The sequence below is a fragment of the Hemiscyllium ocellatum genome, chromosome 20 (genome assembly GCF_020745735.1).
Source record: "Hemiscyllium ocellatum isolate sHemOce1 chromosome 20, sHemOce1.pat.X.cur, whole genome shotgun sequence".
Classification (NCBI taxonomy): Eukaryota; Metazoa; Chordata; class Chondrichthyes; order Orectolobiformes; family Hemiscylliidae; genus Hemiscyllium; species Hemiscyllium ocellatum.
This window is the reverse complement of record NC_083420.1, coordinates 36,216,172-36,231,415: the sequence shown is the minus strand read 5'-3', so window position 1 is coordinate 36,231,415 and position 15,244 is coordinate 36,216,172. Positions and strand designations below refer to the sequence as shown.

At 40.9% G+C, this 15,244-nt stretch overlaps 1 protein-coding gene across 1 annotated transcript in view; it reads left to right on the top strand.

Moving 5' to 3' along the window:
- LOC132825211 (UNC93-like protein MFSD11) overlaps positions 1 to 8,391 on the top strand; it is a 30,435-nt gene extending 22,044 nt beyond the window's left edge. The window contains exons 11-13 of the mRNA XM_060840273.1: positions 1,203 to 1,377; positions 5,715 to 5,850; positions 8,239 to 8,391. Of these exons, the coding sequence (XP_060696256.1) occupies positions 1,203 to 1,377; positions 5,715 to 5,850; positions 8,239 to 8,391 (464 nt within the window). The remainder of the gene's footprint in view (positions 1 to 1,202; positions 1,378 to 5,714; positions 5,851 to 8,238) is intronic.
- Positions 8,392 to 15,244: the final 6,853 nt, after the last annotated feature.

Here is a 15,244-nt window from a genome sequence, read left to right as displayed (position 1 = left end):
TCCAACACCCCTCCCCCGAGTCCCTCCTCCCTACCTTTTATCTTGGCCTGCTTGGCACACTCTCCTCATTCCTTAAGAAGGTCTCATGCCCGAAACGTCAATTCTGCTGCTCCTTGGATGCTGCCTGACCTGCTGCGCTTTTCCAGCAACACATTTTCAGCTTTGATCTCCAGCATCTGCAGTCCTCACTTTCTCCTTGAGCTAATAAATGGCAACTATAATTTATTCCATTCAAGTGCAAGGCAATGACCGTCTCAACAATCACTCCTTGATATTTAATAGCATTTCCATTGCTGAAATCCTCATTATCAACATCCTGGGGATTCCCATTGACCAGAACTGAACTGGATCAATCACGCAAGTGCAGTAGCTACAAGAACAGGTTGGAGGCTGGGAATTCTGCGGTGAATAACTTTCTTTCGCCTCAGTGTCTGTCCAACATTTACAAGGCACAAGTCAGGTGCATGATGGAATACTCTCCACTTACCTGGATAGTGCAGGTCCAACAACATGCAAGAAACCAATACTATGCATGACAAAGTAGGTTGCTTCATTGCACCCCATTTGCCATCATTTATACTTAGTTGCTTCACCACTGACAAACAGTGGTAGCTATTTGCATTATCTACAAGTTGCACTGCAGCAATCAACCAATGCTTTTCAAGAAAACCTTCAAACACACGATCTCTACTATATAGAATATCAAGGGCAACACCATGTATTAACAAGTTCGTTTCCAATTCACTCACCTTCCTGATTTGGAACTATATCCATTCCTTTGCTGTTGCTGCGTCAAGATCATGGAACTGCTATTTTAACAGCATTGTTCATGTACCTACTCCCCAAGTACTGCAACAGCTCAAGAAAACAATTCACTGCCACCTTCTCAAGGGCAGCTAATGGTGGACTATACATGCTGGCCAGCCAGTAATATCCACATCCCATGAACAAATGCAAAATGAAGGTCAGCACATTTTCTTTTGTTGAGAGCAAGTTGTTGTCTGTGGTGCTGAAAGTCAGAGAGAGAGAGAGAGAGAGAGAGACCTCCCTGTATCCCTCTAGAATGGGTATTTATGAAACCTTAGTAGGACATAGGGTGACTAACTAAGCCGCTCAATTAGCCCGTTTAGAAATGAAATACTTGCGAGCAGCTGGATGTCAATGTTGTGATCACATATTAAATCTGTGTCTCTCTGTTACAGGGGGTGGGGTCTTCGGGCTGCTGTGTATCAATAATCAGTTCCGACGTACCTCAGCAATCCTTCTCGGAGTCATTGTGCACTTTCTGGCCTTCTATCTGATCTTCCTTATAATCCCAGGTGATGCACCAAAAGGTGGTGCAACCAGCGGTCACTTTGAGCCCTATCTGTCTCCCAGGTAATATCTGCAATAATGACCATACAAAACTGCTGGATGTGACAAAAATCCAGCCAGCACACTTTAGGGAAGGAAGCCTGCTATCTTTAGCAGTCTGGGCTTATATGTAACTCTCGACCCATAGCATTGAGATAACGAGAGTGCTGAGACAATACATTCCTGTAAGGGTGAAAGGAGAGGCTGGTAGGTATAGAGAATGCTGCATGACTAGAGAAATTGAGGGTTTGGTTCAGAAAAAGAAGTAAGCATATGTCAGGTATAGACAGAATAGATCAAGTGAATCCTTAGAAGAGTATAAAGGCGGTAGGAGGGAAATCAAGAGGGCAGAAAGGGGACATGAGATAGCTTTGCAAATAGAGTTAAAGAGAAAGCAAAGGGTTTTTACAAATGTATTAAGGACAAAAGACTATGTAGGGAGAGAATAGGGCCCCTCAAAGATCAGCAGGAGCTGCAGGAGATGGGGGAGATACGAAATGAGTATTTTGCATCAGTGTTGCATCTTGTGGAAAAGGACATTGAAGATATAGAATGAAGGGAAATAGACGGTGACATCTTGAAAAATGTCCATATTACAGAGGAGGAAGTGATGGATGTCTTGAAACGCATAAAGGTGGATAAATCCCCAGGACTTAATCACACGTACCTAGAACTCTGTGGAAAGCTAGAGAAGTGATTGCTGGGCCTCTTGATGAGATATTTGTATCATCGATAGTCACAGTTGAAGCGCCAGATGACTGGATGTTGGCTAAAGTGGTGCCACTCTTTTTTTTTAAAAGATATTTTTATTAGAAATTTAATAATTTGACAGATTTACAAAAATAAACAGAACTTTCAAGCACAAACATTAATATAAAAATAGATCTTAAATATATAATCATCAAAATTCAAAGGAATGATACTAAAGAAGAAAGAAAAACAATGAAACTCAGTTAACTACTAATCTAATCCACAATTATCCAGAGTGTATAGTTGAGTCACTTACATCCTTCAAACAAGAGAAAATGTTCTCCAATACACTCATAACAGTATAATAAAAAGGAAACTATTTCCAAACAATAAGAACAAAAAAAAACATGTTTGAATGGAGATCCTCCCCCTTGTTCTCAGGGGGCCTTACTTCCTTTCTAAAGGTCCACCATATCCTCTCCCAAACAGTGTCCCACCCTTGACCCGGGCGCTCCTTAATAGGATTTAGATATAATACCGAGCTAGAGTTAACAGTGAGCGCCCCACCCCCACCCCTCCCCACCCATACCTGAGTATATCTGATAGCATCAATGCCACGTACAAACACACATAACTATAAAATTACAACTCCAACAAATTACAGTTAAGTATAATAACATAAAATAGCAAGGGAAGACAACCCTGCTCCCAGAAGCAAAAGTAAAGTAGAGTAAAGTATCCATTTCTCCCCACGAAGTGTGGAAGAGGCAAGCCAACATAAATTGTCTCTTACGATTTATTTAAACGAGTCTAAAAGTTCCTTAGCCTCTTCTGGTGATCTAAAATTATACTCGGATCCTTCGTGGTTAAAGCATAACGTCGCTGGGTAGCGTAAGGTGTATTGAATATTTAAGTTCCTTAGACATTTTTTCACCTCATCAAACGCCTTCCTCCTTCGTGCCAAAGCCGGGGAGAAGTCCTGAAATAACATAATCTTGGATCCTTCATGAATCATAGCTTTAGGATCCTTTCCAAGCTTTCTGGAGGCGTCCAGGAGTATCTGCCTCTCCCTATAACTCTGCAGCCGGAACAGGACCGGGCGTGGGCGCTGGTTTGGGCCAGATCCGTGTACTGCGACCCGGTAGGCCCACTCCACCCTTACCCGGTCAGTTTCAGCCCCCAGGTTTAAAAGCTGGGGCAGCCATCGCTCCAGAAATACTACTAACTGTCCCTTCTCTTCTTGTTCAGGGAGGCCCAGAAGACGGATATTCTTTCTCCGATTTCTATTATCCAGGTCATCCATGTAGATTTCAAAGGCCCGGACTCTCTGCTCCAGAGCTCGCACCTGTTCTGCAGCTGTTTGTGCTGCAGCCTCGGAGGTCGTGGCCTTTAGCTCCGCCCCCTCCACTCGGCCCTGTAATTCCTCGAGAGCCTGGCTGTACTTTTGTAACTTTTCTTCGAATGCATTCCATCTCTGTCTGGATTCTACAATGAAATTGACGAGTGTCGTTTCCAGCCTGGCAATCATCTCTTCAAGGCCTGTTTTTACATCAGCTGCAGCCGGAGGAGAGGAGGGTGGGGGAGGGGTCTTTGTTTTCTGAGAGCTGCGGGATCCCTTTGGTTTACTCATTATCCACTTAATATTAAACTGCTTAAATATAATAGTAAGCAGCTAATTAAGGTTAGAAAATTTTTTTGGGTGGTTTGGTAAGTGTGGTGGGGGTGAGTAACTCACTTTACCCAGGTTTTGGGAAGAGCACTGTAAACTCAGACTTGCTGAGTCGCCGCCATCTTGGATCTCCAAGTGGTGCCACTCTAAGAAAGGTGGTAAGGACAAGCCAGGGAACTATAGACCAGTGAGCCTGACATTGGTGGTGGGCAAGTTGTTGAAGGGAATCCTGAGAGACAGGATGTACATGTATTTGGAAAGGCAAGGATTGAATAGGAATAGTCAACATGGCTTTGGGTGTGGGAAATCATGTCTCACAAACTTGATTGAATTTTTTGAAGAAGTAACAAAGAGGATTGATGAGGGCAGAGTGGTAGATGTGATCTATATGGACTTCAGTAAGGCATTCAACAAGGTTCCCTATGGGATATTGGTTAGCAAGGTTAGATCTCATGAAATACAGGGAGAACTAGCCATTTGGATACAGAACTGGCTCAAAGGTAGAAGACAGCGGGTGGTGGTGGAGGGTTGTTTTTCAGATTGGAGGCCTGTGACCAGTGGAGTGCCACAAGGATCGGTGCTGGGTCTACTACTTTTTGTCATTTATATAAATGATTTAGATGTGAGCTTAAGAGGTATAGAATGCAGATGACACCAAAATTGAAGGTGTAGTAGACAGCGAAGAAGGTTACCTTAGATTATGATGGGATCTTGATCAGATGAGCCAATGGGCTGAGGAGTGGCAGATGGAGTTTAATTCAGATAAATGCGAGGTGCTGCATTTTGAGAAAGCAAACCTTAGCAGGACTTATGCACTTAATGTTAAGGTCCTAGGGAGTGTTGCTGAACAAAGAGACCTTGGAGTCCAGGTTCATAGCTCCTTGAAAGTAGAGTTGCAGGCAGATAGGATAGTGAAGAATGCATTTGGCATGCTTTCCTTTATTGGTCAGAGTATTGAGTACAGGAGTTAGGAGGTCATGTTGCAGCTGTACAGGACATTGGTTAGGCTATTTTTTGGAATATTGCATGCAATTCTGGTCTCATTTTGATCAGAAGGATGTTGTGAAACTGAAAGGTTCAGAAAAGATTTACAAGGACGTTGCCAGGGTTGGAGGATTTGAGCTATTGGGAGAGGTTAAATAGGCTAGGGCTGTTTTCCCTGGAGCGTCAGAGGCTGAGGGGTGATCTTATAGAGGTTTGTAAAATCATGAGGGGCATGGATAGGGTAAATAGTAAAGGTCTTTTTCCTGCGGTGAGAAAGTCCAGAACTGGAGGGCACAGGTTTAGAGTGAGAGGGAAATGATATAAAAGAGACCTAAGGGTCAACCATTTCTCGCAGAGGGTGGTGCGTGTGTGAAATGGGCTGCCAGAGGAAGTGGTGTAGGCTAGTACGATTACAACATTTCAAGGGTTTTTTTCAATAGGAAGGGTTTGGATGGATATGGCTGGATGCTGGCAGGTGGGACTAGATTGGGTTGGAATATTTGGTCGGCATTGACGAATTGGATGAAGAGTCCTGTTTCCATGCTGTACATCTCTATGACAATGTGACTGAATCTTCACTATCTTCTGAATTGGCCTAATAGACTGTCAATTGTTATACAATTACTGTAACAATTGTACCATTGTGCCAATTAACCAACAGTTCAAGGTGAAGCCTCAGCATCACCTTCTGGGCAACTGGAGATCGAGTTGAGAGCAGTATTTTGGGTGCCAGTTGGCATCGGGAAGTCAGGTAGATTGGGGGAATGGTAAAATAGAGGTTTTGGGCTGTTTTGGGACATAAGCTAGACTTGGGGTATCTGGAAGTATTGGTTAGAGTATGGGCAGAGTCAGGGTGTTGAGCAGTACTGGGTTTTAGACAGATATTGAGCACGGTCGGTATTGTAATGGAAGCGTAAGAGGGTCATGAACTCAGTGCTGGATCAGATTGTTTCAGGGCTGATGATGATTCTTGGTGTCACAGGCAGGACAGTACTAACAACAGTTATTGTGTTTCCAGTCCCTCTGCAGCACTGGTAAGCAGCTTCCTTCTTGGCCTTGGTGATAGTTGCTTCAACACTCAACTCTACAGCATTCTTGGCATCCTTTATCCACAGCAAAGTGGCCCAGCCTTTGCAATCTTCAAATTTGTACAGGTACAGTTATTAGAAAGAATTAATCTAACAATGCTGTGTTTAATTTATTCTCACTGAGCTAAGTTATAATCACAGTATCCAATAACATCTCATTAACTTAGGATGCACATGCAGTATCGAATAAACCATTACATAGACTTCCATTACACACAGTATTCATTGTACATCACAATAAGTTACAAATAGACTCCATTCCAGATAGTGAAGTAGGAATTCTATGGAAATAATTTTCTTGACAGTTTGTTTATTTAAGCGCAGCTTTTCATGTCTGCTTCCAACTGACTAAAACAGTATTCCACCCAACGTAAGGCTCGAATCCACCACCCTGAGATTAAGAGTCTCATGCTCTACCAACTGAGCTAGCTAGACTTTTGCCCAAAATGTCAATTTTCCTGCTCCTCTGATGCTGCCTGACCTGCTGTGCTTTTCCAGCATCATTCTAATCTCAACTCTGATCTCCAGCATCTGCAGTACCCACTTTTGCCTAAAACAGTATTCTGTCATCTCTCTTTACACATGTGTGACTTAAGAAATTAACAAATGAATAATTGATTTAAGTAATGATCACTTTAAGGGTCAAGTCTCCTTTATAATACAAATAAATGAACAACAAACAAAAACATCAAATTAACTAATTAAATAAAACTAACTAGTAATAGCCCCTTTAAAGGGGAATGGTAATGTAAATAAAATTGTCAAGCAATCTTTATTGATATTAATTCAAATGAAATAAAAGACAGCCATTAAAAAGAGCACCATAACAGGAAAAAAACTCCCAAAAACAAAGACTGCAAAATTTAAATTTATGTTTTAGGAGTGTTTATGCAATCCAGCCCCTACACTACCACTGCTTGTGGAAGGCTTGAGCAGACAGTGGATATGGCACAATCTTGCTTTTTTGAAAGTGCTCTAAGGATATTTCCTAATCAATCCGCACAGAGATTATACACCTTTCAACCTACACTTCCTGGCTCAGAAATAGTGACATATAGCACTTAATTAAATATTGCCCTTCACCTGCGTATTATAACCACGAACAACACAGTCTGCAACATTCATATGCTGACCTGCAATACACACAGTATCCATAATGCAGTGGTATTCACTAGAAAATAAGTGAGATCCAATTGGATATTGTGTCCAGAATGTGTAGTAGAATTTAAAAATACTTAAAGAATCATTGAAATTTATTTCTTCCAAAAGATATCTTGATAATATAAAACACAAAAAAGTTATAAAAGACAAACACATCAGTAATTGTACACAGTATGCCAAGTGTACAGGTGTATTATTTTTAAGTAGGATTGCTGCTCTCCTTCTGCTGTTTTATACCAGGATACTCACTACCTTCTTATTTTTAATATTGAGATCCCTGCTCTCTTCCTGCTGTTTTACAAAAGGATCCCCACTCTCTGCCCACTGACTTATATCCAGATCTCCCTTCATCACTGCTGTTTCAAATTGGGATCCCTGCTGTTCTCCCATTGGTTTATAGTGGATCCCATGTACCCTCCCGATGCTGTTTTGTACTTATTTACAATGTAATGTGCATCACACTGAAGTACAAAAGACAGCATTTGTTGACACTGATGCTTGCGCATTACATGCTGCTTTAAATTGCATAAGCACTGATTTCAGGGGGTCATGGCCACATGATGTCACATATAAAATCTACATGATGATGTCAGTGCTTGAAACTGTGCATGCCCCAATGAGCACATGTGTAGTTGCTCACAGTTGCCAGTGTTGGCAAAAGCTACCATTATGTTACCATTACATAGCAAAGGTACACCCCCATTATCCAGTACAACTATAGTATAATGCATTTAATCCTCTACATGTAAGGTAACTTCAAAGACCTTGGAAAGGCCCATGGACAGTAACTAACCCTGCTCTAGACTTTTAAAAGGGTGAAGGAAAGGTACTTCCAGCTGGGCAGGAACAGGAAAAAGTAGGAATTGTTTTGGTCAAGAAGTTTGATTCCATGTTAATAGTATTCATTGACAGTGAGAGTTATTGGGCTTTGGAACAGAATGAAACTGTGCTGATTATGGATTCCCTGCACTCCTTGAACAGGAGCTGCACATCTTTCTGAGTAAGCATGTTTTAATGGGTACAGGAGCAGCTTATCTCGTGTTTCCAGGTTACTCCCAGATTAGCGAATTAGGGAAGGAATTCCACTCCATTTATTTAAATTTCTTCTCACATTTATTACCTCTGGTTTTTCTGTCTCTTGCATGTTAGTTAGGTTATTTGAAATGGCAGCATCACATCTGGACAGAGAGGAATTTGGCAGATCCTTTTCATATGTTTGTATACAGAAGCTTGATGGAGAAAATGGTTACTGGCTCTGTCTGTATGACTGTTTTCTTTCTGCTTGGCTTTCAGTCTATTTCTGCTGCAGTGGCTTTCGGATACAGCAATTATCTGGTGCTGTCATCACAGCTCCTTATCCTGACCACCTTCTGTTTTATTGGCACACTTTCCTTTTTCATTGTGGAGAAAATTGAAGACAATGCCTCAGGCTTGCAAGATTTCTGAGTGTCATTTTTTTCTGGATGTGGCAAGGAATTTCCACAAATCTGAATGAATTCCAGGATCTGCTGCTTTGGAATCTGCAGGACTTGGGAAAATCCCTTGGATCCAAGGAGTAGATGAGTATGTTAGAGTAGTTATTCTTCGCTACTGGAGGGAGTTCAACTTTAATCAGTAAATGCCTCTGGTGGTAGAGCTCATGTACTGCAACACTTCCAGTCCTTAATACTCTTCAGTCTTCAATGTTGGTGCTTTCAGGTTGAACCTACAACAGGGCTTCCCAAAATGGAGGTAACAATGGCCACTATGGCGATGTGCTCCTTCTCTGACAAGCTGTCAGTTCTTACTCAGGGGTCATGACAATTTTCAAACCTTGAAATTGATTCAAGCCACAGGATGAAGAAGTTTGGTAAGCACTGACCTGGAACGAGTGTTACAGGAGAAATAAGCTATCAGTCACTCAACCCGAGAGTTTCTGCAAGCACTAAAATAAAAACTTCTGATATCACTGGAAATTTCAAATAGACTAACAGTATTACTTTATACTGTAAGATTATTTTCACCTTACTTGTGTCTTGCAAGGACTGATCTCACAAAATAGCTATTATTGCTGTCAATGCAGAGAGCTTATAAGCAAATGCTAATTCCTTGTAAATCAAAGTATAAGCAAGTTAGCATGCCCAATTTCAAATACCATCAGATCCTGAAGTGTGTAATAACATCTCTGAACAGGTTGATTCGAAAAGATTTTAAGCACAGTATCTGATAATAGCTCACAATTAAACAGTCAAGTTTGTTACTGTCTTTCGGTCTCTCCCAGGAATGACAGGAGCCCCATGTGTGCTGATCCCCTTCAGTTAATGGTCACTCATTGTTTGATGCAGGTGTAAGTCACAAATCCACATCATTATAAAGGCTAGTCATTTATTCTATCTATCTTCTGTCTCTAGGACAAGTCAGAATGCAATCTCACACTTAAGATACTTGATCTGGGCCAGTTTTAAACTTCTCATCTTTGTTTTCAAATCATCCTCTTAGCTCATCCTAAATATCTGAAGGTGCCTACAAACTTCTGAAAATTTGCCCCTGCAGTTTTCATATGCATCCTCAATTGCTATCACACCAGCATTGAGACTTGCTTTTACATGGTGCCTTTAACATAGTAAAAAATGGCAAGGCATCTTGCAAGAGCTCTTGAACAAAATTTGAAACTGAGCCAAATCAAGACCAATCAGGGCAGGTAACCAAAGACTTGTTCAAAGAAGCACATTTTAAAGTGTATCGTAAAACAAAAGGAGAGAGGTAGAGAATCTGAAATGTGCAGGAACAGAATTCCAGGCTTTGGCTTTGACAGATAAAGGTTTTGTCACCAATGGTGGAGCGAATTAAATTGGAACGGTGCAAGAGGCCTGAATGAGGACCTGAAAATTGGGATGGTGAGGTCATGAAAGCTTATACACTTCTAGAAAGACAAAAAAACATTAAAATAGCATCCAAATATGTCAAAATAAAAACCCCATATCTTGACAACACAGAATAGTTCTTTCAATGGATGTAGAATTGTTCACTGAGCTGGACATTTTCAGATGTTTTATCACCATACGAGGTAACTTCTTCAGTGAACCTCTGAATGAAGCATTGGTGGTGTGGTCTACTTTCTACTTATGTATTTAGGTTTCCTTGGGTTGGTGATATAATTTCCAGTGGTGGTGCCATTTCTTGTTCTTTTTCTCAGAGGGTGGTAAATGTGTAAAAGTCAATGTGCTTGTTGATAGAGTTCCAATTGGAATGCCATACTTCTAGAAATTCTAGTGCGTGTCTCTGTTTGGCTTGTTCTAGGATAGATGTGATGTTCCAGTTGAAGTGGTGTCCTTCCTTATCTGTATGTAAGGATACTAATGAGAGTGGGTCATGTCTTTTTGTGGCTAGTTGATGTTTATGTATCCTGGTGGCTAGTTTTCTGACTGTCCAATCTAGTGTTTGTTATAGTTCTTGCAAGCTATTATGTAAATTACATTAGTTTTACTTGTCTATATAGGGGTTTTCAAGTTCATTAGCTGCTATTTTAGTGTGTTGGTGGGTTTGTGGGCTACCTAGAAGTATGGTATTCCAATTGGAACTCTATCAACAAGCACATTGACTTGGATTCCATTTACCACCCTCTGAAAAAAAGAACAGGAAACAACATCACCACAGAAAATGATATCAGCAACCCAAGGAAACCGAAACAGATAAATAGAAAGTGGACCATACCACCAGTGCTTCATCCAGAGGTTCACTGATGAAGTTACCTAGTATGGTGACAAAGCGTCTGAAAACGAACCTTCCAGCTCAGTGAGCAAACCTATATCCAGAACCTCAACCTGAGCTACAAATCTTCTTAAAACTCGCTAGTTCTTTCAGTTTGAATATGACAGAACTGCTATCAGTCAGATCCATTAGTTCATGAAATTCAGGGGATCCAAATCAGGGATTAAAAGGAATGAAATAAGAGTAGATATTTTTAATCAACCTGTTTGGAACATGTTATGACATATGCGTGGGCTTAAAAATAAGTATGTCATTACTTTTGAGAAAATACTGCCCAACTCTAAATAATAAATTGGAGCAAGAAATTATATAAAACCAGGTTTCTAACAATAAATTCAAACAAGGATGAGAACATCTCTGGGACACATGCATCAACAAACCCCACAGCCCCCTGGCTCAACTCCCCCTCCCACTCCACCAAGGACATGCACGTCCTGGACCTCCTGCATTGCCAAACCCTAACCACCTGATGCCTGGAGGACAAGAGGGAACGTGGACCCTGCAACTATATGGGATTAATGTACATTTCACCAGTTTCCTCATTTCCCCTCCCCCTCATCTTATCCCAGTCCCAAGCCTCCAACTCAGCACCACACTCTTGACCTAACCACCATTTTTCCCATGTATCTGCTCCACCCTCCTCTCCAACCTATCACCTTTTCGCTCACATTCATCTACCTGTTGCATTCCCAGTTACCTTCTCCACACACCGCACCCCCCCCCCCCCCCCCCCCCACCCCAGCCCACCCACCCTCCCATTTATCTCTCAGTTCCCCGGCCCACAAGCCTCATTCCTGATGAAGGGCTTATGCTCAAAACATCAATTCTCCTAATCCTCAAATGCTGTCTGACCTGCCGTGCTTTTCCAGCACCACACTCTGGATTCTGATTTCCAACATCTGCAGTTCTCACTTTCTCCTACCTGAGACTGGTTGGGTTTCACAGAAACATTTTAAATGTTGGGTTAAGATCCACAACCTTCTTTCTATTTGTGCTTGATTTTAACTGTGTAAGTGGCTTTAAACTGAGCTAAATGCAACAGATCTCTGGGCCTTCCCATGAAACGGAGACCGTGTACTGTGTTTGTGAGGAGTTGGCTTGACTTTGCAGTTTTAAAAATGGTTGCAGGGACTCAGATATGAGCATCTTATCCCCATTTCCGGCAAATCCCATTTTTGCTGCAGGAGGAAGGTGACAGAGAACAAGTCACATGCACTGGAATCCTGAATTCAGCAAGACCATTTCAAATTAGTGCTGAATTTAAACAGGCCCCATTTTTGCTGTTCCAAAGGCCTTAACCTACAGTTACAGATTCGTGGATGGTTAAAGTCTGTTAACTGTTCTGGTCTGAAGATTTTTAAATCCCCAGAGCATTTAGCATGAAAATAAAAGCTGCAGCTGTTGGTCAGAAAAAAAAGATTGCTACACACCACCTGATATAGCTAAGAAAAAATTATTACCATCTCTTCCTGCAGTTTCAGAAGTGTTCATTGTTGACCTTAATACCCTTCATTATGATCAACATCACCATCACTCAGAACTCACACTTAAAGAGATAGACAGGTGAGATGCAGACAAGATGGTTGGGGAGTCTAGAATCGGGGACACAATTTCAAAATAAGGTGGAACCACACAGAACCAAGTGAGGATTTGTTTTTACTTAGAAGGTTGTCAGCTGGTCCTGTATTCAGTGGAGCTTGGTAAAATGAAAGGGGATCTCATTGAAATTTATAAACTTCTGACAGGTCTTAACAGACTGAGTGCAAGGATGATGTTTCCCTTGGCTGGGGAACAAAGGGCCTCAAGATACACAGTTGGGTATTTTGGATGGAGAGGTGGAGAAATTTCCTTACTCAAAGGGTGGTGAACCTGTGGAACTTTGTACCACAGGGTTGTGGAGATGAAATCATTGAATATAGTTAAATAAGAAATGGATACATTTCCAGAAGCTGAAGGTGTCAAAGAGTATGGGCAAAGAAAGGGAGTATGACTTTGAGATAGACAATCAGTTGCGATCATTTTGAATGGCGGATGGAGCCTAATGGACCAAATGGCCTATTCCTGCTCCTATTTTGGGTGTACAAAGTGAAACAATCAGGAAACGTAGTTTGATAGCACCAGCCTAGACAACAGGATTCAATGAGTTGTTCTCTTTGTCTTCTTTTCAGTTCTTTGCCAATGAGACAAAGTTCTTTGCACACCAGTGCTGTCCTTCATTTATTGGTTGAGAATTTAACCTTTTTTGAGTCTCTAAAGGTGTTTTATTCTTCCTTTAATAGAGATTTGCAGTGAAAGGTAATTGAAAAACATTTAGCTGTTCCTGGATGCTCCCAGACTTGCTGAGTGTCTCCATCAATTTCTGTTTCAGATTTCCAGCTGTTTTATTTAACTGTTTTATTTTAGCTGTTACTGCAGACCTCCTGGCGCCTTCACACAGGAGAGAGACACACAGAGATTTTTTGATGCTTTATCTTTTCAGGCTGCATGATTCTCTGTTGCTATGAACCCCATGAACTGTGGTCACCTGTTCATTCGGCAATAAAATATTGTTGTCAAGCAGTTGTCGCCCCCAGTTCAGAACCCATCAGCTTTGTGGTGTCTGCTTTTGTTGTCACTGTTTTAGGGGAAAGCAACACTGTGTACAACTCACAATGTGCTCCAGTAAACGTAATTTTTAAAACTGCAACTATGTACACAGTCTCCTTTGTTTAAAACATTATCTTGTTTTTTCAGTCCATAGTCCTTAAATAAACAATATTAAAGCATGTAGTCTTTATAGATTGACAAGGAACAGGGATAGACAATTTGGCAGCTCAAGCCTGGTCCATCAATCAACAGCATCATGGCTGATCTGATTGTGACCTCATCCACATTCCCTCTTGTCCCAATAATCTTTCACCCCATTTGCTTAACAAGAATCTATCTACTTCTGCCTTAAAAGTAATTAAGAACTCTGCTTCAACTACCATTCTAGCATGAGATTCCAAAGATTAATGACCCTCTTAGAGAAAAGAAAGCTTCATTTCTGGTTTAAATGGACAACCCCTAATTCTTTAAACATTGATTCCTTGGTCCTGATTCTCCTTAAGAGAAGAATCCTTTCTACATCCAACCTATTAAGACCCCTAAGGATTTTATGTGTTTTGGCCAAGTTGCCTCTTTCTCTTCTAATCTCTTGGGATATAAACTGAGCTTGTTCAACCTTTCCTCATAAGACACCATCCCCATTTCAGATATTAGTTTGGTAAACCTTCTCTGAACTGCCTCCAATACATTTACACCCTTCCTTAAATAAGGTAACCAATACTTTGCATAGGATTCCAGATTTTGTCTCACCAATGCCCTGAATAATTTATTCATAACCTTCCTACTTTTGTATTCAATTCAACTTGCAATAAATTTTCACATTCAATTACCTTCTCTAATAACATGCTGTAATAAATATGATACAGAAAGAAATCTTTCATGAAAACCTTTCAACCTTACATAAAACTACACAATCCTATATTCAATAATGATATCAAAGGTGGTCAGTCTTGTAATGGTCTCTTAAAATGTAAATTGTGATGTGAACTCAGCTCCTCTGTTGAGCTAAGTGATTTGAGCGCTTTTGAAACACAGTCCTGCCTTCATAATGGTCTCAGCCAAAATAAGAACCTTTGGGAAAAGCCTTGGGCATTGACTACTTAGGGATCCACAGCTCTGTGGCCTCTTCGAACACCATTATTCTTGACCTTCTTCCTCAGCTTCTACCAACAGCCATCACAATTAGCCCCATTCAGTCTTGTGATACATCTGATCTCTCGCCTTTTATGAGACAGTCATTGACAATGTTCAACATTGAAACTAAACTGCTGGCAAAATTTAAAAATGTTTCACTCCAACAAAAATCCAATAAAAATGTTTTGGATGACTGTGCAAAGCCTAATTTATTATTAATGTCTCTTTACATCCTCTCCCCACACCTCCTCCAACCCCACATCCCTTCCCTCTTTTCTGAATGGAGCAAGCTGACTTCAATTTGAATTATCAACACATATTAGAATGAAGTTCAATGGATAAAAGTCTGTTTGTATAAAGACAATGAGGGTTACAGATGTGAATGCTCTAATGAATGTAGTATTGAATGAATTGGTCCCATTTAGTACAACCTACTTCTGTTAAGCTGTATTTTCAGCAATGACACCTATGAAAACAATACACTGAGACAGGAGAACATAGAACATTACAGCGCAGTACAAGCCTTTCGGCTCTCAACCTGTGAAACCAATCTGAAGCCCATCTAATCTACAATATTCCATTGTCATCGATACATTTATCCAATGACCATTTAAATGCCCTCAAAGTTGACAAATATGCTACTGTAGCAGGCAGGGCACTCCACGCCCTATTAACTCACTGAGTAAAGAACCTATCTCTGACATCTGTCTTATATCCTTCACCCTTCAATTTAAAGCTATGTCCCTTTGTGCTAGCCATCACGATCTAAGGAATAAGGCTCTTCCTGTCCACCCTATCTAATCCTCTGATTATCTTGTATGTCTCTATT